This window comes from Oculina patagonica, chromosome 13, assembly GCF_052425735.1.
Source record: "Oculina patagonica isolate OP01 chromosome 13, crgOcupat, whole genome shotgun sequence".
Lineage (NCBI taxonomy): Eukaryota > Metazoa > Cnidaria > Anthozoa > Scleractinia > Oculinidae > Oculina > Oculina patagonica.
Window position 1 is genome coordinate 25,214,187 of NC_135770.1, and position 27,067 is coordinate 25,241,253.

At 39.6% G+C, this 27,067-nt stretch overlaps 1 protein-coding gene across 1 annotated transcript; it reads right to left on the reverse strand.

The window, feature by feature from the left end:
- Positions 1–261: 261 nt before the first annotated feature.
- On the reverse strand, positions 262–27,061 carry LOC144636270 (ubiquitin carboxyl-terminal hydrolase 34-like). Its single transcript, XM_078495437.1, has 23 exons — positions 27,000–27,061; positions 24,652–24,717; positions 24,024–24,105; positions 21,388–21,445; positions 21,048–21,084; positions 20,517–20,549; positions 20,344–20,392; positions 11,922–12,007; positions 10,649–10,732; positions 9,846–9,952; positions 9,560–9,734; positions 8,600–8,772; positions 8,285–8,363; positions 6,799–6,925; positions 6,525–6,632; positions 5,571–5,675; positions 4,642–4,766; positions 3,711–3,834; positions 3,267–3,352; positions 3,084–3,140; positions 2,348–2,431; positions 2,058–2,192; positions 262–1,710 (listed from the first exon to the last, which is right to left on the reverse strand). The coding sequence occupies exons 1-23, from the start codon at positions 27,039–27,041 to the stop codon at positions 1,222–1,224; spliced, it is 2,511 nt and encodes an 836-aa protein (XP_078351563.1). The 5' UTR covers positions 27,042–27,061; the 3' UTR covers positions 262–1,221.
- Positions 27,062–27,067: the final 6 nt, after the last annotated feature.

Below are 27,067 nucleotides of genomic sequence, written 5' to 3' on the forward strand. Positions count from 1 at the left end.
AGGAGTTGCAACCCTAGCGCGACAACATTTACAGTGGAAAGTGCGACAAGAATTGCATTAAAACACGCTTCTGTAAATGGGTCTTGATGCTTTTCCCGTGATCTCCCAAGATCAACAACCTTGTTGCAGGGACGCTTTTCGTCTCACTATTGATGAAAAAAATGCTCTGATGTAGATCGTTGATCAATCGTCGAAAAGAATCTTTCTTCCTATGGTCACTAGGGCAGGAACAAACATGTCAACCAAAACACACACTTGCACATTTTTAGTAGAAATTTATTGAATGTGTTTATCTTAATCTATGTTCAAGACACCAGATTCAATATTTTTGAAGTCGACACATTACTTTGACTTGAGAAAAAAGACAAAATACACAAAGCCAATCATCTTGACATAAATTGTCGATTACTCGTAGACCTACAATGTAAACACTGGTAGGAACCTTGCATAAGTTCGAAATCAAATTTGGGTAGTGGAACTATTATTTTGCCGTTTATTAGTACCATATAATGAACGAAACAATTAAAGTTCCAGCACAGTAGAAACGGGTACGAGGAAGGATCTCAGCTAACCGGGCCAGCCCGTTTTCTGGGTTCAAATGGAGTTGGCCCCTATCTAGCATTACTTCAAGAGAATACCAATCAGTGTAGAGGCATCACGACATTAGACAAGACAAAAGTGCAAAATTATAAACACTTTAAAATACCGTACACTGATTGACCAGTATAATACAAATTGGGGATAGCCTGTGTACAGCTGTCATCATCCCCTCAAGAAATCAGGGAAGGGGAAGGTGGGGGGGGGGGGGGGGGGGTGTCACAGGATAGGATTGGGATAAGTTTCCGTCAAAATCGTATTACGCTCTGATACATGGATCAACGAGTAGCAACAATAAAAATTTCACAAAGGGTGAACATTACTGGTGAACTTGAGGCACGAGTGCAAGTATCTAAATCACTTGCAAATTTTACGGGCTTCAGTTTCATTCTGTTTTCGACCAAACCTTGGGCCCAAAATGGCCGGGTCCATTTCTATTCAACTAAAACCAATGTCTCTGAATTTTACACTTTCAATCTGAACTGTTCAACACTTTTCGCTGCCGCGAACGCAAGCTATGCACAACAGACGTCTCGATTCCTTGTGCATCCCTTTCCTTCCACTTCCGAAGACTTGTTTATTTCAATTCCTGATTTGAATTCCATGTTCATTTTCGTCTGCCAGTCACGCCGGAACTTTGGTGATGGTGCTCTGAATGGCTTTAACAAGCGAATCCACCCAGTCTGTCGGCGGTCTCGCGCCCCAAATCGAACCAGTCTTTTGGGATTGTTTCTGCGAGCTTTCTGGTGCTTTGTCCTTCTTTGCTGCAGCCGTGCTCTCGTCTTTACTTGTTCCCGGTTTATCGGAGGGGGACGTCGCCGTTTTAGCACCAGCGGCTTGTTCCTCGCCCTCCACAGTCCTTCTTCGTTTCTTCACTGGTCCCTCGTCTCCGCCTGTTTTCGTCGCTGAGGACTCTTCCTTCTCCTTCTCCTGGGCATGATCTGAAGGATGCTGCTCCGACTCGCTAGGCGGGCGTGACCTGCTCTCCTGTTTCTTGGCCTGATACTTGCGGCAGACCACCAGCAGATCACCAAGACTTGGATGCAGCAGCGCGCTAACATCAGACTTCTGTGGCGGCCGCACGGAGAACAAGAGAGACATCGCTCGCAGTTCCTATGGAGGAATAAAATAACTTCAGTCAGTTAAAGGAGCTAGACAATACTCGGATTTGGAAAACACCCGGTCGCAACTGTTGTACCGAGCCGAGAGTTTCCTTCCGCTACAAAACCTCGCACAGCATTATCTAGACAGTGAACGACCACTCGTTTTGGTATGAAATCGGTTTCCTTGAACGGGCAGTTTTCGTCGCAAGTAAACGCGGTGTGGAATCAAGAGTGATACTTGTATGGAGTTATCCTGCCTAAAAGAAATTCACTTTTTAGGCTTGCAACGGGAAAGAAAGCGTGTTAGAGGATTTAAAATGAACTTCTGTAGCTGTGAAGGCCTTACTTAAAGCTTACCGCAGTTAGCCTCTTGGCTATAGCACACAGTTCGGCATCACTTGCTTTCTCTGCTGCAGGTTTATCTGCGATTACCGTCGCTACGAGCGTCTGCACCAAGTTATTCCACTGGTTGACCAGAACCTGAGTCGATACCTGTGGGGAGGGAAGAGGTAGTTTAGAAAAAGAACACCACAAAAAGACAGGGTGTTTTTTCTCGAATGCGACTAACTGGGCAAGTAGTTAGTGTAGTAATAATTGAGTCACAAGACTCGGTGTAGAGAAATATAAGGAAAACTATTCATTCTTACCCTCGGAAAGAAACAGCAAAGAAAGGTGTATATGTCTCGCACATTGAGGCTTTCTCGTTCATCCAGTAAGATCAGATCCACATACTAAAAAGAAAAAATCATAATAAGCAAAGCAAAGCTTTAACGACATAGGAACTCCGTGTCCCTGAAGGTTGGATAACAATGGTCGGCAAGGGTTTAGCGATGCAAGCCATCTACATCTGTTATTATGAGAAGGAATATTACTTTTACAAGTGGTTTTAAGTAGTAGATAAAATATGAGCGGGAGATCTGTATGGGCGTTTACAATGGCTCGCCTAGCGGCTCGCCATTGTAAACGGCCATACAGATCTCCCGCTCATATTTTATTCTACTTGTGAAATGAAAACAATAAATTGAATGTAAAGTATTGTTATGCGAATCAGTAGAGATCTGTATCTCATGAATTATTAATGAATTTTACAATCGTATTTGTGATTTTAGAAGGGATTTTCCGTCTGAAAAACATGACAGTGATATTAAACACCTGCTCTATGCTCTGTGGACATATCCAAACGAAACAAACGCAAAATAAGCTCTTAACAGGATGTGGTTTTAAATCCAAATATTACTTAATGCCCCTATAACGGGTGGAGGGGAAAGAGTGTTGTCAGAGTTGCCATTGAGTACGGGATTTGGGAGGCTTGTGATTGGAATTTTAATGTATTATAAAATAATTAAGAATAGACCTATTGACAGCCTCTTAACTAAAACTTACCTCCAAGAACTCGGGTTGTTGACAAAGCTGCTGTAGGTAACTCTTGTATTTGGTATTCTACAAAGAAACAGTTGGAATCAGCACAGGAAAGCCACGCAAACTGCATGCCTGGGTACCCTGTGCTCAAATTATGGAATGTCAAAACATAACAAATATGTGCACTATAAATCACACAGTACGTACATCACCGGCCTTCTGATAAACTTCCATCCACAGCTTGCTGAAGAACGTGAAGTGAAGAGGAATGGCTTCTACTGCCAAAAGACAACCTAGAACGCAACAAATGTATAATAAATACCTGGGCACGAGGCACGTGGAAAATTGCCTCAGTTGTTGAGCTAGACTAACGTGATCAAAAAATATTTTGCGACATTTCTGAGACTCAAGGATAATTTCCATCACTCTTGTACATGAATGGATTTAATATAAAGGATTTCCAAAACAGCATTATTACAACATTTCTCTTTCTCGGGTCTGTTAATCGCGTTCTTTGGCAATTCAGTTCCTAGCCTGACGTAAAAGACAATTAACCTCACCACGACAAAAGTCATCTTCGTTGTTTGCTAAAGTTTTTTCGTTTGTTATGTAATTTACTCAAATGATAGCCAGAGAATCACAGAGACTTACTGCAGGCGATGACATGGTCGGCTACTCTGTCGTGATTAAAGCCAAACCGCAGCAATTTATCGACGAAATGATGGTAAGGTTGGAAGTACTCTGTAACTGCTGCATCATAAGACTCCTCCACACCCTGTTAACACAAAGCACACAACTTTTACCTTGGAATAAACCCGGCACAGGGCCACCTTCCTTATTTAGACACTAAGGCACTAAGGCACTAAGGCACTAAGGCACTAAGGCACTAAGGAACTAAGTCTAAGTTCTTTGTAAAACATCCGATTTTCGTGGCTGGAATTACACAACTAAAATGCTACGTATAAATTAAGCTTTAGTCAATGGCACATCGTTTCTGAAAGGTATGTTGTTTAAGGGGCAGTATCACCAAGAATTAGTGCAATTTGAAAATGCGGTGGAGGTGTCGGTATGAATCGTAAATTCACTCAGTGATCTGGCCTGAAAATTGTTAAAACGTGGTTTGGTAACAGACTGGTAGGAAAGAAGTGGCCTAAAACCCCCAGTGAAAACGTCGGAAGACGATTTCAAGTTTGAGAGAAGCAGGATTTCATGCCTTTCTTTTGTTGTTTAAAGATACTTTTGTATAACAGTGAGTGCATCCTCGTAAGTGTAGAATATATTTCACGAAAACAGAAGATTTCTGGTGACACTGTCCCTTTAAGCAACATGAAGTCCTGCTGTAAAGCTCCCGGCGACTGCTCATGAATCCTCGAGGTAGTTCCGACTCAACGATACCACAAGGAAAACCCTTTAGGTTGTTTAACCAGGATTTGAAAAACAAAACAAAACAAAACAAAAACCACTTGCCACATGGTAACAATTCTTGTTAGAAACAACAAGTTACCGTCTATTAGTTGTATTTAAGGGGAATTCTCACTTTCTTTTGTCTCACGGTGCATCTAATTAGAACTGACGTAGTTACCTTTGGGGAGTCAAGGAATGAAGGATGAAGAAACATGTTGAGCTCAGGTACAGCGGGCCGTACTACAGACTTGCTGCTGACAATCACTTTGGTGTGTCGGCGAGGAAAGTATGGACCAAGGAGTCCTGAAGATAACACATGGTTACAACAGAAATCTGGAGTTTTCCGAGACTTTTTCTGATAAAATGACATACAAAGTAGCGGTTCCCGGCCTCCCCTTATACTGAACCTTTCCACCTCTGCTAAATAAGATTTAGGTGATTCAGTCATATTGTAATTTCAGTTCTTTCTGACTAAGAATAAAATTCCCTGTCTTTTTCCCTGGTCTTAAAGAAATTTTCCCTGACCATTTCTTGACCCGATGTTACCTTGTTTAGAGCCGTACGTGCGCATTAAAACTTCGTACTCTTTTTTAACTATAAAAAGCTGCAATCAGTGTTTCAAGCCTTCAGTCGTAAATAAAAAATGCATGGTTTATCTTTTTTCATGTGATTTATGCGATGCAAATTATGTGGGCTACACAGCTCGACACATTCACCAGCGTGTTGTTGAACAAAAAGACTCGGCGATTGTAAAACACTTTTTGGAAGCCCATGGTGACATAGGCCTCCTCAAAGCAAGCCAATTTCACGTTCTTCGAAAGTGCCAAAGGAAATTTCATTGTCTCGTTTACGAGGTGTTGCACATAAAGGAATTGAATCTGAGCTTAAACATCACAGCTTTTTATAGTTATATGTTTTAAAAAATGGCTTCTTATTTGTGAAAAGAAAAATCACCTCCAAAACAGAGGAAACCTCAAAAGAATAGTTTACTACGGTGAAAAAACACCAAAAAGGTGATAATTAAACAAAAAGGAACAAGGGTGATTAATATTAAGAGAGATTTCGAAGGATCACAGAGCCTCTGTGATCACTTGCTGAGACACTAACCTGGAGGAGAGGTTTTGTTCCAGTGCTGATGAGAAGCAGTGATGATAGGAATCAGTGACTCCGTGATGTCATTAGGATATAGAACCAGCATTGCATTTAGCACATCTGTTAATCAGAATAAGTCATTGGCATGCACGTGTTATTAACCTAACACAAGGTCTATATCGGGATAATATTTATTAAAGTCGTAAGTGTGAAACAAAATTGGACGAGATTCTCTCACAGAGAAGCACCAAGTTCGGTTAATAAGATATTTATTCTATGGAGTAAAATCAGTAATCGCGCTAAAGTAGTCCACACCACCAGATCGTAGTACGTCTTCTGTAGCATGGAGCAAGTTGTCCCCCCCCCCCTCCCCACCCACATAGGATGCCAGTCAATCATAGGTTACAGCACCCCGCCTACCCCATCCGCCCCACCCTCGAAGCATTTTTTAAGGTTCCTACGGATGGCAATGATGGTAAGAGACATATTAAAAGTAAATTGTGTTCCCGAAGAACACAACACAGTGACCCCGGGCAGGACACCTGGCTGCATTCTACATGTTATATATTAAACACGAGAGCCAGTGTTTCATGGGGATATCCAAGCACCGAGAAGAGAGTTGAACATACGACGCGCAGCAGAGTATTGTTGACGAAATTCGAGGTGTTTGAATAGCCGATGAAACACTGTCTCGATTGTTTAATATATCTTCTCAATCGAAACAGAATCTACGGAGTAAAAGGAGAAATAAAAACGTAAAAATCCATGCTAATTTAGACCGGGTATACAAACCTCTTTCACGGTTATGATTTCCTTTGTTTTAACTTGATGAATTAATATCGAGTGTGCGAAAAAAATTATCAAGACCAAACGTTTTGGAAGTACAGAAATACTTAAAATTAGTTATGTTAACTGTGCAGACAAGTAAAAGTACAGCTGGAAAGAAACCAATAAAGAAACATGACATACCCAGACAAGATTGCCTCACTTCTTTTGGAGTGTAGGAATTTAACAACGAGAGAAGTTTTTGGGCGACATCAATTCTTTCTGACCACCCTACAATGCTACTGCGAACATCTAAAAACACAACATATAAAAGATCAGACATGTATGAAAAATATCCTTCCCATAACTTTAAACGCAATGGCGGACCATTTTCTAGTATCCTAAACCGTACACAATGAACAACTGCCAATATAATCTTTTAAACGATGAAGGATGATACAATTCAAAATACGGGTACCTGGTTTGTTGCTATGAGGTCGACAGCACACTAACAAGGTGTGCAAGAGCATCAACACTTCGGTCAGGTCTCCTGTCACGTGACAAGCCGTGGCCTCGTGGTACATCATATGAAGAGTGCTGAACGCCTGTTGACCAATCAGATAAAGATAAAAAGTTATCAACTGTGTTGAATATGCGTTAGTCCTCTAAATTCATACCGAGAATTGACCCTGGTTAGTAAATGGAACTACCACCAGAGACAAAAAAAGTTCTTTCACTTTGGTAAGATGTGAACCCACGACCTCAGTAATTGATCTACCGCGCTCTACCAACAGTGAGATTGAGACCAGACGGGAGCAATTTAGGGTAATAGCTCAGAGAAGGAAACTAAGGGAGGCGTCCAGGTCACCTCTTACTACCGAACGAATGTTAAGTCCATAGGAAGTCGATCCCTTATTATGTAAAAGTAAACAATTTTATGAATTACTTATTACAAAAAAGGCAATAGTATCAAGGGGTTTTACGAAGTTGAAAAATGCTTTTGGTTTAGATGACAGTACAGTGTCAAAGGTTTTTCTTAATTTGTTGTCAGTTTCATCGGAAACTTTTGTAAGAAGCTTTCAGTTTAAACTTCTAAATGATATTGTTTTTACTAATAAGCAACTAGCTAAAATAGGTTATGTTCTACATGATACCTGTAGGTTTTGCAAAGTTAACCCAGAAACTGTATATCATTTATTTTACGATTGCCCTCTGACTCGTTTCTTTCGGGAAAACTTTGAAAACTTCTGGTTTGTACTCTCTGGCCAACGTGAGAAGCTCACGTTACAAGATGTATACATTGGTAAACTAGAAAAAAGCGAGTTGTTAAACTATCTTATAACTGTTGCAAAACTGCATATATGGCTTAGTCGAAAACAATCTAAAATTCCAAAGTGTGAAGTATTTATAGAACTAGTTGACCAAAAATACAGAACCGAGAAATATATCGCTGTAAAAAATAATACACAGAAACAATTTCAGGCTAGGTGGCAATTATATAGGTGGTACTTATATACAATTAATAGTTTACAAAATTAATAGCTTACAAAAATTAATATACTTATATACTATATAATAGCTTATGAGAGTCTTTGTAAACACTTAATGTATTTTAATGTATTTTCAAAATGGCAATAAATATGTGGATGAGCGTTATTCAGTATTAGCTCTCTAAATTCCAGTTTTCTGGGTATTATCCCAAGAAAGGAAATCAAACCAGACAAATACGGTCATCCGGGAATGGCTGTTAGAAACACAGAAATAAACTGGGTAACGGCCTCTTTAAATGATACGATTTCTATTCAGTGCGACTGTCGCATGCTCAAAATCGAACTAACATGCTTTCGATTATTGCGGCAAGGTCAGTCATAAGCGTGAAGATGTGACCCAAGTTGTGTCACAAGCGTTGCTTGGGAAGCCAAAGTCGTTCTTACGTGTTAAGATACTACTGAAATGAAACTTACATCTGACAAGGTAAGAAGTCCTTGGTTGACGACCACTGTCAATCTATCCTCTTCAGTCTGAAGTAAGATCTTGTACGCACTAGGAGAGAAAACAACGCCATTTAGCATCACAACAGTTCTCCACTGTCCCCAATTCCAATTACCTTTTTGTTACACTTGCACACGTCTAAGCATGAAAACGAGGCGCGATGCTTTCGTGCCTCAATTTCATGTTGCTCCCCCTAGATCGCCCCGTGCGCATGAAATCGAGGCACAAAGTCATCCGCCTCATTTTGATGCTACTCGCCCCAGTCAGTCCCGCACTGATGCGCGTACCTGATGAGCGTGGTCCACGATGCTCCTCCATCCAAACAGTTCTGGTACAAGATGATAGTGTCTCTTCTGAACGTTGCCTCAACAGCTTCCTCCTCTTTGCTCTTCTCTTTTGACGAGTCAGGGTTTGTCAGACCGGCGAAGAGTCTCATGAGACCGAACAGCTCCTCGACTGCCTGCAAAACAAGCAAACGACACACACGTGTCATGTGAACTCAACCGATTCAACACAAGTAAACGACAAACAATCTGTCACGTAATCTGAACTGATGGTAGCAAGTGTCACGCAAGTAGAACAGAGGTGTCAGGCAATTAATTTGAAATCACTATGTGCAAAAATGTAAAACACAAAATAATAGTTTTTTTAAAAAAAGTGAACAAACCCTACTCAATAAAAACTAATCCTTATCTTATCGTTGTTTTACAACAAATAATGAAATAACTTTGGGCTCTAAACTGCATGAGGAATCGCATTCTCGTCCTAAGAGCCGCTTGTCTCTCCTAGCCGGCAGAACCTGGGGCATAGGAACAAGTGGCTCTGGGGACACTTGATTTGATTGGCTAGATTTGTAACAAAGAGAATTTAAATCTAGCTAATCAGATCAAACGTTTTAAATTTCCATACAACAAGGGTTTTTTTTTTATAACGGTTGATTTGATTCACTGGATTTATATTTCCTTTTGTTACAAATCTAGCCAATCAAATCATGTGTCCCCAGAGCTACTTGTTCTCGTGCACCAGGCTCTGCCGCCTAAGAAGGACAAGCGGCTCCGGTGACGAGAATGAAGAAATTGCATTAAGTTGCCCTTTACCTGATTCGTACCTCTGGTGTCCATTGGCTCAACAATTATTTGCCGTTCAACATTTACAATTTGAACAAAGAGAAGCAACGTGCGAGTAAAATGCCATGTACAAAACACAAAACATAATAACTACTTTAAGTTAAAGTTACCGGTAGATACCTGTGGGTACTGGTTCATACAAATCGTGAGATTCTCAAAAGCCCATTTCATGTTGAAGTGAACGGCGAGTTGGCGAGTGAACGAACGAGAGTGTTCACAACACAACCTCAGTAGGCCGTAATATGCCGGAAGTACGTTCCTGTTAAACGTCACCACTTCCGGTTCATCGCTGGAGCTGCAAAACACAACAACATCCGGGATAGTTTGAGAACATCCGGGATAGCTACTAAAGATAACGAATACTTGAAAATGAGAAATGGATTTTTCAAAAACAACAACAACTTACAGAATGTAGTTGAGCGGTATGTTGGCAGCTACATTGCTGTTATCCGTTATGAAGTCGACGTTCTCTTCACAGCCGATACAAGCGTTAAACCAAAATATTAACAACGCCTAACAAACGAAACAAATATCATTGTATGAGAACGCAAGAGAGCTTGACGAGGTTTTGCTCGACATTTTGTCAGGTAGCAAACTCATCAAAAATTACAATATTTCTATGAATATACTTCACCCCGAATATAACCCCATAGTAGCTTACATCACGGAAACTCAAGAGCACCAGGGAAAGATTTTTGCTAAGGGAGTTTGACTAATGTAAACTTCACAAAAAAAAAACCCGACTCTTAATCTCAAGAATTTCCCTGTATCTTAACTGACTTAAAAAATACCACTCAGGGGTTTTATTAAGGGCCAGGAACAGGGCAAATCGGCCGGCTGTGAACAAGATTTGGCCCAGCTGCTTTCAACATTCGAATAGACTTCAGTTTACCACAGAGGATAGGGCTTTGCTGATACTTTACGCTGATGCCCGGCTGCTCCCAAACTCTTTGCACCCTGACTACTGCAGGGTCCAAACTGAAGAAACTAAAGTTTCCAGCTTGCCCGAATTAGATGTACTAGCCTGAGATGATGCAAAATAATGATGATATTGATGATGCAAGATGTACAAGCCCAAAAGGTATTTTCATTAGCGCTAAAAAATCCACTAGCCCCAGGCTAGAGGACAATAACTTCTTCAGTTGTATCTGCTTTGTCGCTGGAGATTGAACAGTAGCAAGTGTAAGACCTTGTTGTTCCAGGAATTACCTGTTTATTAGGATGTACGGGAATGTTCGGTTCTGACATCAGTGGATGAAACAGTCTCCATAAATCTGTGCAGTAAGGTGTGAACTGGAAATGAGAGCGAGTAGAATAGCAGTTAGAATATACCACGAGTTCTCCTGGTTAAGGTTTTTAACGTGACAAACAGAAACGTGTCAAGTTTGATTTGCATGAAAATATACCTGTAGGTGAAACTCATTTTCATATGAATAGTTTTGCACTTAGACTCGTTTTGAAACAGAGGCAAAGGGTAACTCGGGGCGCTTTCCATTCGACCAAAAATTCGGGAAATTTCGGAACAAGGACGAACGGTACAGAAATTTGCTCGGAAAATTTCCAGAAAATCCGGAAAGTGTTGACTTTCCGAAATGCGAACCATTGAACCGAAAACCCCAGAAATTCCAGAAGCAAAATCAAATGGAACTGAAAGTACTTGGAAATTGTTTTCGAAAATTTGGGTCTACCGTGCAAGGTTGTCCTCTTTTCCGGAAATTTTGGGAAAAGCTACCATTTTACACTCAGCCTGAGTTCCTTCGGCAGAAAATTTAGCGATTTGTGCAGCTGAAAGCAACTACATGTGTTAAGGAAGCATTCTTGAAACTCCAAATAAAAAAATTTTGGTGAACTCGGTACGTTCTTTTTCGTTGTTGTTTTGCAGGCGGCAGCAAAGAAATGTACAAATATTTATAACGCGCGTGCAGGCTACGCCATTGTTTTGCTCATTACACTTTTTGGGTTGGCGACGTTTTCGTTGCTTGTAGTGTGCCTTTTGAAAGGTTCCTGTATTTGTAGCCACGATGTCATTCATGGCTTTTTTTTCAGTGCTCGGAATGCTTTTTATTTGCAAAAATATCGAGTTATATGTGCAGGAATCCGGCAATAGTGCATTCAGTTTTAATGCACCGTAGAAATTTCCATATTAGACGCACTACCTGATCATATGCAAATTTTGTTTTGCCTTCCGTGCAGTCAACCTGAAAAGTTGAAAAACGCTGTTCTATTTGCCACTGAAATTTTCCGGAAACACAAACCAGAATTTTTAGTCGAATGGAAAGCGCCCTCGGAAATGGCATATTACTAAATAATTGCGTGCGTGCGTGCGTTCGTGTGTTAGTTCGTTCGTTTGTTCGTTCGTTCGGCCCCTCGTACGCATTCGCTCGTTGGTTGGTTTGTTCGGGTTTATTTATTACGGAAAATTTATTACTTTTATAATCAGCTAAATGATTCAAAAGATAACAACAAGAAAAATATATCTTACTATTTCCTTTTCGGTTCGTGATACCAGGCAGTAGTTCAACACAGCAAAATAACTGACAAGTTTTGTCGTGCCATGAATGTTGCGATCTAAAAGAAACAAAAACATATAATCTAATACACTCTGTAACAAATTTTACAAACTAAACATTGTTTTCCGTAGTATACTAGGGTTTCGAAACTGTGGTCTTAACGATTTTCCTGATGGTTTTGCGATACTTGCAAATTTGAGACATTTTACGTGTCATGGTCAGAAAAAATCAAAGAAATCAAAGAAATTTTGGCCACAGTACAAAAACTCATACTTTGTCAATTTGAAGGCCTAGGTATGTAACTGAAAGATATGGAGTTAGTTTTTCGAAATATTCAATTTTACGGCAGAAAACCACAAATAACGGTAATCGTACCGGAAGCTCAAATTTCACTTCTCGACAATCCGAAATTTCACGCTCTTCAGCTTCTTGCTACCCAGACGTTTCAACCGCTGTAAACCTTTCCTTACCTTAGTTGCATAGATTGACTCTTCCTTTATCGAAATATAGTTAGTATTTTTATCTCTGATTATTTCTGAGCCAGCTGAGCCTCGATTAAGTAGACACATTTTTCTCATTTAGGAAAAAGGCTAAAATAATCCAAATTCAGTGAGGAAAAAAGCTGACCGGTAGTGCTTCAAATCTTCTGATATTTTAGCCAATGAGAGTCCAGTCGTTGAATTTTAGGTTTATGGTTTCAAAAGTGTAGGATCTAGTAGCAGTTTTGAACAAAGGTCGATCCAGGGGGGGGGGGAGAAACGAGGTCTGGGACCGAGTAGCGATGCTCTCACAACTTGCAAAGCGATCAATTCACGATGTAGTCAGCGGTTTTTGGACGATGATGCAACAGGCAATCTTTTCCCGCGAAATGGAAGCTGCTATGTCGTGGAATCACTTATTATAAAGGGGTTCAATTCTCTTAACTAAAAATCTAAAAGCAGCGTGTTTAAATCCGAAAATTTCGCCATCGTCGTGTAGTTTTAAGAACGCAGAATTTTGTGATGCCGTGCTACTTTTCAGTGCTGAAATGCAAATGTTTGACATGTTTGTACCACGATTTTCAACTGGCCCACATGGGGATTGTAAATGAAGTAAAACAAAGAAAGACCAAGTCAACAAACAACCTCAAACAATAGAGCAAGAACAATAGCTCCGACCAGCGCGGGAATATTCGATCGCCACGTTTTCATTACCATTCCCGTGATGGTTTTATTTCATAACAAACACCACATATTGACACCAAGAACCTTTTCGGAGAAATTTTCGCTGCTTTAAAGTCAAAACTTAGAAAGTCTTTTTTATTACTACATATATAAAAAAAATCGAACTCTCTCACTGGTCCCATGTTTTTGTTTTGGCAAGTTCACAAAGAAAGGAGCTGCTCATGCGCCTTAGAGACATCCGCTGACTACCGCCCCGATGATTGCTTTGCAAGTTGTGAGAGCATCGCTCAGATTTCATATAAGAGAATGTATGGGAAGTTGCTTCCCCCCCCCCTGGGTCGATCAAAGGTCGACAAAATTACAATTCTGCGGCTTTGAAAAGAACAACTGCAACACGTGACACGAAACACGCAATAGAGTAATTTGTATATTTTTTGGGCAAAGACAACACGGTAAAATTAGCTTTGAAGTTTTATACGTTTGAGACGTTAGAAAAATAGTATTTATCCTAAAGATTGCCTACAATAGAAGAAATACCAAAAATAACAGCACTTGAACTCTCCCTGATGTTCGTCACGCACGAGCGACTTGGAGCCGCGAAGGACAAAAATATTTTCCATTGATTCAAAGTAAGTCATATTCTGAAATAAGAAAAATCTATTTTCTTTAAACTTTGCCCACAAATCTGTCTTAACTAAAAAACGAAACAGCTTTCATTTTCGCAAAGTATCGTAAGATATATGTTTTAAGATTTTATTCATTTAGACCACAACCGGCCTATTTTTAGCAATGGCGACAAGTGAAAATCGAGTCACCGCTTCAAAAATTTATGCTCCAACTTTAGAAATTGTCTTAACTCTCCTGGACCAAATTGGACCTTTATCTGTATAAAGCACACAATTTTGATTCGTTTAAAAGAAACTAACAATACGAAATATTTTTGATTTGAAGTCTAGTTGGCCATTGACGCGTACGGCTCAAAAAAATGGCACATTTTCAACGGATCACTGAGCAAAAGTTCAACTACTTCCGCATTACATTTGTTTCCATACCAACTTAGAAGAAGTCAAAGAGTATGGAAATGGAAAAATATGTTGTGGTTTAAGCGAGCTTTTAGTGCAACCAGGCGGCAACTTGGCTTATGTTGCGAACATGTTTTGTTTACATTGCATCAGCGGGCAGTTGCTCGCGCGAAGCGAATTTAGCATAAACACAATATTTCGTAAACATTGTAACCTTACAAAACTTTATATCAGCTCACACAATAAAACATCATTTAAAACTCGAAAACCTTAGCAGCTAGCGAGTCAGCAAAAAAAAATACTGTCGCCTACCTGCAAGCCGGTGAGACAACAAAATTCATTGTCAGGTCCGCCATGGCCATGTTATTGGATTCCACATTTCTTTCTGGTTTTCATCAACCATAGTATCCGCAGAAAGTTTCAAACGGTAAACATAACACACATAACATAACATTGAACATACCACATGATTGTGATAACTTAAACAAATGAAAGAAAGTTGCGGGCAACACATCCTAAGAAATCAAGCGATCACAACAGATCGGCTTGAACAGTTGATTGAAAGTTGCGTCACGCAATCTAACCTGAATCCAACTGCCTTATGGGCGAACTGAATAATTATTGTCCAAGAATCGGACTGTCCAAAATATGGGCTGTAAATATTTTTGACCGACGTATTTGTTTGATTTCTTGTTTTTGACCACTTCCTGTACATCTACATCTGGATGCTTCCAAATTTGAAATTTTAGGCTCGCTTTTCAAATACAAAAAAACCCGCTTTTTCAAAATAATAAATTTTTCTAGTAAACGATACAGGTAAGTAAGAAAGAAAGAAAAAGTGGAACAAAAATAAGTCTTTACAAACCACGCCGCCACGCACTTGTCATTCATACTTTGTTGTTGTTCTCGCGAAGCATTAACAACTTCCAAAACAAATGGAGGAGTTGCGCTTTTTGTTTCACACTTCAAAGTATAGAGGAAGTTGCGGCAATCGAAGGGGATAACCGAGCTCGTTCGTCTTGGAGACTGCAATGATCCTATAGCAAACCATTTAATTTCGTGGCATTTCTGTTAGAGCACGAACTAGTTTTTGCAAGAGCAGGTGTATTTGGATTATCTTCATCAAAGAAAGGCGAAATTATATAAGTCCCAAGCATCGCCATTCTAGTTTTTCATAGGAAATATTCAAAACAGCACGGGCCTTTCTAATATCCCACTCACCGTGGTGATAAAAAAGCCATTAGAAGCAGAGATGTGCTAAATGTGCACATGGCCGACAAGATCAGGTTTGTAAACGTATCTCACATTACGGTAGTATAAGCTTATAGATTTCCTTTAATGGCTGAGTGGGAAATTTTTCTAGGCAAAAATGTCTTGTTCACTTTTTCGTTAGCTATATTTTTGGTGTGGCCAGAAAATGTGCAGGGTTTTTCTATCCTTCTGATAATTTCCACCCTACTTCTTTCTCCGTAAGAAGGAATAGATGATGAGGTCAATTGAGCTCTATTACACCCCCCCCCCCCCTCCTTAACGAACCCGCCCAACCGGGGAATGAAAAAACCCGTACGCGAATAGGACTGTTTGAGTTTTCTTTCAGCTAAATACGTTTTCAGCTTAATACGTAAGCTTCGTTTCTAATAAACATACCAAAATGGTGCACACGAAGACATATACATCTGTTAAAAATATTTAGAGCCGATATTTTGGACAGTCCGATTCTTGGACAATAATTATTCAGTTCGCCCATAAGGCAGTTGGATTCAGGTAAGATTGCGTGACGCAACTTTCATCAATCAACTGTTCAAGCCGATCTGTAGACTTGCCCCAAGTCGACTCTTTGGAGCGACGAAGTCGCGATAAATACGAAGTCGCGATAAATGAGCGACGAAGTGGCGATCAACGAGCGACTTAATTACCGGAAACGGACTTTGAGAAAGTCTAGCCGATCTGTTGTGATCGATTGATTTCTTGGGATGTGTTGCCCGCAACTTTCTTTCATTTGTTTCAGTTATCACAATCATGTGATATGTTCAATGTTATGTTATGTGTGTTATGTTTGCCGTTTGAAACTTTCTGCGGATACTATGGTTGATGAAAACCAGAAAGAAATGTGGAATCCAATAACATGGCCATGGCCTGACAATGAATTTTGTTGTCTCACCGGCTTGCAGGTAGGCGACAGTATTTTTTTTTGCTGACTCGCTAGCTGCTAAGGTTTTCGAGTTTTAAGTGATGTTTTATTGTGTGAGCTGATATAAAGTTTTGTAAGGTTACAATGTTTACGAAATATTGTGTTGTTTATGCTAAATTCGTTTCGCGTGAGCAACTGCCCGCTGTTGCAATGTAAACAAAACATGTTCGCAACATAAGCCAAGTTGCCGCCTGGTTGCACTAAAAGCTCGCTTAAACCACAACATATTTTTCCATTTCCATACTCTTTGACTTCTTCTATGTTGGTATGGAAACAAATATAATGCGGAAGTAGTTGGACTTTTGCGCAATGACCCGTTGAAAATGTGCAATTTTTTTGAGCCGTTCGCGTTAATGGCCAAGTACACTTCAAATCAAAAATATTCCGTATTGTTTGTTTCTTTTTAACGAACCAAAATTGCGTGCTTTATACAGATAAAGGTCCAATTTATTCCAGGAGAGTTAAGACAATTCCTAAAATTGGAGCAAAAATTTTTGAAGCGGTGACTCGACGTTTTTTCCTATTTTCAGCACAGGGAGCCCAGACAAACTGTTTGTGTATGGCCTGTGCACATTAACATTTTTATAGAGAATGTATGGAATTTACCGAATGGTTTGTAGAATTGCGTAAAAAGGTTCAAAACATTAACAAATTTGTGCTGAATAAATGTGAAGTTTCCTACTTTTTGTGTAGTGTCGTTCTTTTGGCTCGAAATGGCGAATTTGAGTCGATTGAAGGGTATTTTGCTTTCGCTGTTTACTATACATCTTATTATATGGAAAGGGTGGAAACTCCAACAGTTCCAAAGTAGAACACTTCCAGCGCCGAGCCGATTTTCGACCTGATAATCCCATCGCACAGCTTTCAAACTACGCACCAGAAAAGAGAAAAGAAAAGAGGAAGGCTTGACGAATCTTCTCGTATCATTTGATCGAAAATTTATCTAAACGGTACGGAACAAGCTCTCAAACGAAAACGGGTATCCAAAATTTTTAAGCCGTCCGAATGCGTAGCACCAATTTGTGGTGCCGAAGGGAAACGCTATTCCCCAGCCTCTTTGTGATTGGATACAATTGAACAATGGTTTTTCGTGATTTTGTTTCGTGGATAGGGAGGCAAAGGCAAAACCAATACTCAGTAGTATATGGAGTGATGTCAATAGTGCGACACAACCTAAGGACCCTCGCGCAAAATAATAGCAATTACGACGGCGATGCCGAAAGCGACGCATTAACATTTAAATATGCGTCGTTATAAATTGTATGCGGCGAAGTAATTATGAAATATTCATATTGACTTAAGAAACGAGTGAGTACCTACATCTAGTCGGTATGAGTTTCATTTTTAAAGCTAGCTAGCTTCAAATAAAAAACAGCGTTCATTTTTCAACGAAAAAAATATTTTACAGCCCTAGAAAAAATATCAGACTTTAGTCATCTCACCTAGTTGTTTTACAGAGATTGCAAAACACTGATACACCCACATGCATGTGAAACTCTCGTGCAGAACCGTTGTTGTGATTTGCTATTCTTATGTTAAGGTCCGACTGATTGGGAAAACCCCGCGAACTCCATCACGACTTTCGTAGCCGGAGAAAATGTAGGCGATCGCGAGTTTGCGGAAAAGTGGGCTGTTTTCGGGACATACGAATATGGCAAGGTACTCGTGTTTATTTTTCTTTCTGTTTTTGATTATATAAACATTTATGGCTGCAATCACTGAAATATTCTTCATTTTCTAGGTTCGAAACCTTGACTTCTGAACAATCTCAAATCCTACACTATGCTGGGCACAATATTCTTGTAACTGGAGAGGGAGGAACCGGGAAATCTTTTGTGGTGAAGGCTATCAACAGTCGACTGCTAAAGCAAGGGGAAAAGATTTTCATTGTTTGTGTGAGCGGTGTTTCGGGAAGAGTGTATTTGGAAGTAAATAAACAGACGTCAACGGCACACTCCTTTTTACTTCGACGCATACAAGTTACAACGACGCATATTTATATGACAATGCGTCGCTTTCGGCTTCGCCGTCGTAATTGCCATTTTTTTGCGCGAGGGTCCTTAGGTTGTGTCGCACCATTGACATCACTCCATATACTACTGAGTATTGGTTTTGCTTTTGCCTCCCTATCCACGAAACAAAATCATGAACGACCATTGTTCAATTGTATCCAATCGCAAAGAGGCTGGGGAATAGCGTTTCCCTTCGGCACCACAAATTGGTGCTACGCATTCGGACGGCTTAAAAATTTTGGATACCCGTTTTCGTTTGAGAGCTTGTTCCGGACCGTTTGGATAAATTTTCGATCAAATGATACGAGAAGATTCGTCAAGCCTTCCTCTTTTCTTTTCTCTTTTCTGGTGCGTAGTTTGAAAGCTGTGCGATGGGATTATCAGGTCGAAAATCGGCTCGGCGCTGGAAGTGTTCTACTTTGGAGCTGTTGGAGTTTCCACCCTTTCCATATAATTAGATGTATAGTAAACAGCGAAAGCAAAATACCCTTCAATCGACTCAAATTCGCCATTTCGAGCCAAAAGAACGACACTACACAAAAGGTAGGAAACTTAACACTTTATTTAGCACAAATTTGTTAATGTTTTGCACCATTTTACGCAATTTTACAAACCATTCGGTAAATTCCATACATTCTCTATAAAAATGTAAATGTGCACAGTCCATACACAAACAGTTTGTCTGGGCCCCCTGTGTTTTCAGTTGCCGCCATTGCTAAAAATAGGCCGGTCGTGGTCCAATTGAATAAAATTCTTAAAAAAATATTTCTTGCGATATTTGCAAATATGAAAGCTGTTTCGTTTTTTAGTTAAGACAGATTTGTGGGCAAAGTTTAAAGAAAATAGATTTTTCTTATTTCAGAATATGACTTACTTTGAATCAATGGAAAATATTTTTGTCATTCGCGGCTCCAAGTCGCTCGTGCGTGACGAACATCAGGGAGAGTTCAAGTGCTGTTATTTTTGGTATTTCTTCTATTGTAGGCAATCTTTAGGATAAATACTATTTTTCTAAAGTCTCAAACGTATAAAACTTCAAAGCTAATTTTACCGTGTTGTCTTTGCCCAAAAAATATACAAATTACTCTATTGCGTGTTTCGTGTCACGTGTTGCAGTTGTTCTTTTCAAAGCCGCGGAATTGTAATTTTGTCGACCTTTGATCGACCTTTGTTCAAAACTGCTACTAGATCCTACACTTTTGAAACCATAAACCTAAAATTCAACGACTGGACTCTCTTTGGCTAAAATATCAGAAGATTTGAAGCACTACCGGTCAGCTTTTTTCCTCACTGAATTTGGATTATTTTAGCTTTTTTCCTAAATGAGAAAAATGTGTCTACTTAATCGAGGCTGAGCTGGCTCAGAAATAATCAGAGATAAAAATACTAACTATATTTCGATAAAGGAAGAGTCAATCTATGCAACTAAGGTAAGGAAAGGTTTACAGGGGTTGAAACGTCTTGGTAGCAAGAAGCTGAAAAGCGTGAAATTTCGGATTGTCGAGAAGTGAAATTTGAGCTTCCGGTACGATTACCGTTATTCGGGGTTTTCTGCCGTAAATTTGAATATTTCGAAAAACTAACTTCATATCTTTCAGTTACATACCTAGGCCCTCAAACTGACAAAGTATGAGTTTTTGGCTGTGGCCAAAATTTCTTTGATTTTTTCTGACCATGACACTTACTAGTTCTCGTTACACTTTACTAAGAATTTACGAAGGCTAACATTTCGCCTGGTTTTTCATTGTACCTTTACAAAATGTTTGCTATTATTTAGCACTGATTACAAATTTAAGTGTTCGCTTCACGGGTTTACAAAACCTTACAATTCTTGCAACAGGAGAAAACAGCAAAAATGATGATTTTTCGCAACGGTCTTCTTAAACCTTTTTTATACATTTCCGCATGGTTTCCTTATCAAAAGCTCTACCTTATCGCACAGACCAATGGCTTTTTTTTTTGCTGACAAATATGGAATGTAAACATATTGGATTGCCTTTACGTACCGCAGTATTTCCTAGCTGCTGGAAGTAAGTTGAGTAGCATCTTAAAAATCTGTGTAAAAGAAAAAATTCCGGAAATAAATTCTAACACTCAAAACGTATGACATGAATAACAAATTTAATCCACTTAAGAAAAACTAAAAATTCAGTTGTGTGACCAGGAAAGAATACTGTACCTCGTGGAGTATCGAGAGAGCATCTTTACTCAACTGAAACAAAAAGAAACCAACAGCAAAATAGATATCACAAAATTGCTAAGCAATACTTGTTTCAGTGCTATGATCAACAGAAAATTCCTCTGCCCTACTTTTGGCACGTTTTCTATCATTTGTGCTGGGAGACGTTGCCTTAAAGTACAGGGCCGGGTTGTTCGAAAGACGATTAACGCTAACCCAGGATTAAAAGATGATCAAGATTTTAATTTCTCTTGTTTAAAAGGGTTTCCCAAGGCTAATATTTTGTTACGTTTGAGATTGGTCCATGTCAAAACTGTGGGACAGAAAATATTAACAGAAAACCTTAACAAAATTATATAAAATTGAAATCAAATTTCACGCTAATCCTGGATTAGCTTAATCGTGCTTTGAACAACCGGGCCCAGACATTTTTTCCACCTCTTAAATTCTCACAATCTGTCTACCTGAATTAGTAAGAAATAGGTAAGGAGAAGTACGCGTCACATCACCATTATAGTACATGATATTTACCACCATCTCTTTGTGCGGAGCAGAGAAACTTCTTGACCTGAAGAAAATAAACAACAAGACACAGACAAGCGTTAACGTTGGAAATGATTTGGCGACAATAGTGCCTACGACACACTTATAGGCCCTTGTTCCAAGACTGAACGCATCAGAGCAGAGCGCAAGACACGTTTCGACACGTTTCTGCGTCTGTGTTTTGAAAGATCGGGCCGGCTTAAACAACAGTGCGCAAAACAATTTTTGATTCTTGCGTTACACGAGATAAGATATTTGTTTGCCTCAACTAGTTTTGTCCAGGAATGCGATCATACGTTTTTAGCACTTTAGGGGCAACGATAATTACCTGAATCCTTGTCTGAAGTGGTTGTTAGGAACGAGGCTTATGAGCAGATACGCAGAAGCTGCAGGAACGAAAGAAAAAATAATGTTAAAAAAATTATACCTTCAATCAGAAATCAACCATTTGGGTTCTAGCCTTACAAATCAGATGTAACATATTATTGAGAAACAAAAAACAAGTTTTCAGTCTCTATCAGGAGCCCTGGTCTCTATGCAGTAGTGGTCTTTTATCATCAAAGAAATTGTACTGTTCTTTTGGAAATACATCCAAATTTAAACCCATTAATTATCAAGGAAAACCCGAAACGTTTCTGGTCGTACATCAAGCAATTGAAAAATGTCGATCCCGGCGTATCCGACTTCAAAGTCGACGGTAAGATCGTAAGCGATGGGCGAATGAAATCGGAAATTTTGAGCAAACAATTCTCTAGTGTGTTTACAAATGAAGATCGCACTACCATCCCGGCTGTCGGTACTGAACAAAAACCAGCTATCGGCCCACTCATTGTTACGATCCCAGGAGTTATCAAGCAGTTGCAGTCTCTGAAACCAAATAAAGCAAGTGGCACGGATGAGATACCCCCGTGGGTCCTGAAGGATTATGCCGTGGAAATCGGTCCTATACTAGCAGCAATTTACCAAATCTCCATTGATGCTGGCCATGTACCATCCAAATGGAAACACGCCAACGTATGTGGTGTGTTCAAGAATGGAGAAAAATCGGACCCTGCTAATTATAGACCGATCTCATTAACCTGCATTTCATCAAAGGTCCTTGAGCATATTATCCACAGTCACATAATGCAGCACTTAGAACAGCACGCGATCTTAACAGACTTGCAACATGGATTCAGAGCAAAACGATCCACTGTAACCCAGCTGATCTTGACCATTCACGATATGGCCAAACCATCCAAGAAAATAACTCTGTTAATGCTGCTGTTTTGGATTTCAGTAAGGCCTTCGATAAGGTTCACCCACAAACGCCTAATTTACAAGTTACACTACAATGGTATCCGCGGACCTTTGTTAAGCTGGATGGAATCGTTCTTGACAAACCGCTCTCAGTCTGTGGTGTGCGAGGGCAAGCGCTCTAATCCCGCTTAAAGGGACACGGTCAACGTTCTTACCGCGCTGACCTGGACACTAGTTTTCACGTTTTGAAAAAAGACCACTGCGGACTTTTTTCAAAACAAACCTTCAGAAATCTGCTTCAATCTTCTCAGTGTTTCACTTAATGGGAAAATTTAGGAGAAAAAAAAAACACTGAGAAGATTGAAGCAGATTTCTGAAGGTTCTCTACACGTATTTTGATTTCGGGTTAAGGTGGACTTTTTTCAAAACGTGAATGCTGACCATGTCCCTTTAAGTAACCTCTGGCGTGCCCCAAGGAACCGTATTAGGACCTTTGCTTTTCCTATTGTACGTCAATGACCTGCCTGATAACCTGAAATCCTCAATCAGGCTTTTTGCGGATGATGCACTCCTATACGGTATTGTTTCAAGCGTGGAGAACGGCGATCAACTCCAGGAGGACCTAAGGAAACTGGAAGTGTGGCAAAGCAAGTGGCAGATGTCATTTAATCCTGCTAAGTGCAAGACCATCTGTCTCTCTACTAAGAAAGTTCCCCCACAGAGAAAGTATGTCTTTTGTGGAACCGAGTTGGAACAAGTTGACTCTATTTCTTATCTAGGAGTAATCCTGAACGACAACTTGAAATGGTCAAATCACGTCTCATCCATCTCTGGCAAAGCAAGCAAGGTTCTGGGAATGATTAAAAGAAACCTCTGGAATTGCCCCAAGAATGTGAAAAAAACTGCATACACAGCTATTGTTCGCCCAAAGCTCGAATACGCTTGCGCAGCCTGGATCCTTATCTCCAAAAGGACATAAACTCCCTCGAAAGAGAACAGAGGAAAGCGGCGCAGTTTTGCACAAACGACTACCACCCAACCGCCAGTGTAACTGATATGATCCAGGAGTTGGGCTGGCAAACATTGGAACAACGAAGAAAATCTTTCCGACTTACATTACTATATAAAATGAGTCATGACCTTGAAGATATAAATGTTGACTCCTATCTTAGTAGACATAATGAATCCAGAACTCGCGGCAGCCATAATTTCAAATATACGCAATATAGAGCGACGAAAAACGCGTATTTTTACTCGTATTTTCCGAGGACCATAAGAGAGTGGAATGCACTCCCTGCGGCGATTGTTGAGTCCGACTTACGTCTTTCCAGTCTGGACTGCGCGAGCATTTTTATTAATTTAGTGGTTTACCCATATAATTTTAGAATTTTTAGATTTTTAGAATTTTTTAGATTTTTAGAATTAATTTAGAATTTTTCAGTTATTATATATGTACATATTGTATTTTTACTTATTTTTAGGCGTTGGTGTGATATCCGTATGGACTTTTAACCGACATATTAAATGTAGATGTTGATGTGTTTCAGACTTGGGGGCTTATTTTCTTTTTTTGCGGCACCTTATACCTTTTTTTCGTGGCCGGGAGTTCCTTATTGTCATAACTTGATTTAATAACTACCCTTCTTCATGCAATAGGCTTTTCCTGCGTGGTTTCCGTCTCGTTCAAGTTAAAAAAACCTGCAGTTTAAATAATTAACAACTTATCATTTCTAATTCTCAGACTGTTGTCCACTATGAGATATTTCTCCACCCATTTGTCCATGTTATCCAGCACCCACTGATGAGCCTAGTATAAGACAGATAACAATCAGTTTAAAGAACTAACTCTGCCTTTTCCCATACTTATGACGTAGCTCTGAAGAGCTCCAAGTAGTGTCTGAATGGTTGTTACGTGCTAGCAACCACCAATCAGAGTCACTGCTGGGATCTCTGTAGAGTTAAGCCTGGTTTTCACTAGCGACACAAGCACAAGCGAAAGGATAACAGCTCTTATTTCTCCGTGAAAAAGCTTCGACGCAAGCAAAAGCACAAGCACATTGCATTTGGATGCTTGTGCTTGTGATTGCGGCAAGCACAAGCACAAGGAATAAAGTTGTCTACCTCTTACAGAGTTTGACAGCAACATAAATTTCTAGTGAACAATGCAAATTGTTTGCTGCCGCGAAGTATAAATCTCATCAGTATGGATTATTTTGGGTATTATCTCAGACATTTCGCGAGCAGGAGGAGATATGAGCATGCAAAGACAGAGGTACATGGGTAATTGTAGATGGTATCATTAATCTGTTCGCTCGTTAGTTGTAGTCAAAAGCAAACAAAAACAAATAAATACCATTCTGTTTTTAGGCGTCATACAGGTCAGCCAGTCTATACAAAGTGCAGCGTTATACTCAGCAGCCTGGGAGAAATGAAACAAAGACACGGAAAGTTAGCGCGTAATATGATACACGCCACTGCATCTATGCTGCAAGCAAACAACTAGCATATCATCAAGCACTAATTTTAGTGTCCTTAAAGGAGCTACATATGTCACGGTATTTCAAGTCATTTTTCTGATTAGTTATAATTTGAGGGAAACCTCAAAATAACAGTTTTTTTAACATAGAAAAACGCCAAAGGAGTAACAAAAACCCGAAAATAAACAAGGATGATTTCAACTGACGAAGATTAAGACGGTTTACTAACGACAACCTTGAAAGAGTTTGCCAATTTTTTCAAGTTGCATTGTCCGTGACGCAGCTCCTTTAATACAGAGCTCATTACTTTTTGCGACACGAATTGCTATTATTTTGACCCCAAATACCCATTGGCTCCCGTGCCGGCCGTAACCGGCCGCGCGAAAACCACCCCCTATATTCCCGTGCCAGCCTCAACCGGCCGTAAAAGCCACATGTTGACAAAAGGCCTTTCCCTCCCTCCCTGGAGCGTTTTTGGTTCTCCTATTGTTCTATAGATAATAAGGGCAAATAAACCAATCAGAATCCGTTTTCTGCGCATATTTTTAGAGATTTCTAGGGGTCCTAGAAAGGAGGTTTTTCGCCTTTATACGTGCGTTGAAAATTGACAAGAAAAGAATGGCGCCTCGCGGGACGAATTTACAAACTTCTAGGGTCTTGTTTTCCGTTCTGGACACAGAGAAACACCTTTTTTAAGCTAAATATGAAATGAAGAAACATGGATCGATTTTAAAGTGGATCTAAAATGGAAACTAATGGATAACAGAGTGCTAAAACTGCTTTGGTGAAAAAAAATTTTCTCTCCTTCGGCTGCCAAGATTACCTCGTGTCATGGCGCTTCTAAAGTGTTTTGACTACAATTCACGGCCTTGATCACGGTTTAATGCAGCTTCTCAAAGCTTCAGAAAGCAAAATGGTAATGTACAATAAGGAATTTTTAGGAAGATCAGTAAAGTGATTGACTAAAAAATGCCTTCCAAAGCCGTCGCTCTGAAATAAAACACTTTCACTTCAGCTCGAATATTTAATTTGATGCGGAATATCACGGCTTTAAAATTTGCGAAATTTTAAGCTTTTTAGACATTTATTAGCTTCATCGTGAATGAGAATTAATCTTAAACAAACTTTCTTTCAAGTTTCTTTCATTTGTCCAGCTTTAGTTTGGAATTTTAGGCTTTTGAAGCGAACAGATTTGATGTGCACGCGGTGTTATCCGATACGCATCTCTTTCGGCAGACTTGCCGTCGCGTTAACGTTGTTTATTTTAGTCGCTAAGATTTAAATTGTGTTTTACAACCTTCAACGTGAAAAGATTTACAACAGTACTTCAGAAAATACAAACAAGTATTTTTATTGACTTTGAGATTTATAGAAAGCATTGTGAGTGTATATTTTGTGGAAGGAATTCTGTTGTTTTGCAAAGCGGTTTTGCTCTATTTCACAACAACATGATTCGCAAATAATTTTATCACTTCCAATTACCGCTTTTCTGTACCAGTATAATACTTCATTGCTGTTAAATTAATGCCAGTAACAGTTTTACATAACATGTGCCAACATTTTACCAGAGTTTTTTAAAATTGCTTTATGTTTTGTTCAAAAATTTTGTGTTTTTGTGAGTTTTTAAAGTGATGCGCGGAAGTGAAACATTTTTTTCCGCTGCCTTCAAGCTTGGTTTGGGATCAAGTTATTAAGGTTGATAAACATTTTAATTCATAAATTAGTCTTTTAAAATGTCTAGTTGTATTAAAAGTTTACTTCAGAAACGAATTATTTGTCTGAATTTACTGCGCATTTGGTTTATTTTTTCCACTCGCTCATCTGTGTTAAATGCTGTAAATGAGTCGGGAATTTGGGGGTGGGTGCGCGCGTAAAACCTTCGGGAGTGGGTTAAGATCCTGAGTTAACGTATAGACATACTTTAATCTTTAAATCAATCTTTACGAAGATTTCAAGTTCCCTCTCGTTCTCAGAAGAATCTTTCAACCTCGCATGTCGCGGGAGAAGCTCTGTTCTATTGTCCTCACGCTAAGTGTTTACTCATGGTTTACTTCGTGCTATTCACATTAATTTCCCTTATCCGGAAAAATAGGCTTATTATTGGCGTTAATGACCTTTAGTTTCAAAGATTTTGCCCTTCTCTTTACGTAAATTTTAGTCGCGTTAGTTTCAAACACGATAATATTAGTTGTTAATTATGTATCACGAAACAACAAAATCTCACCTCCAAGATGCGCGCAAGAGTGAGGTTAGTGAAGGATGACATACCAGGTGGACCCCCCTGCATCTCCG

What these genes read in the sequence shown, in the direction of transcription:
- LOC144636270 (XM_078495437.1), bottom strand. Translation starts at nt 27,041, where the DNA reads ATGTCATCCTTCACTAACCTCACTCTTGCGCGCATCTTGGAG. An exon ending in CAGTCTGAGAATTAGAAATG is followed by an intron (nt 21,446 to 24,023) that starts ATAAGTTGTTAA and finishes TCGTTCCTGCAG; the next exon opens with CTTCTGCGTATCTGCTCATA. An exon ending in TAGCCAAGAGGCTAACTGCG is followed by an intron (nt 1,711 to 2,057) that starts GTAAGCTTTAAG and finishes ATTCCTCCATAG; the next exon opens with GAACTGCGAGCGATGTCTCT.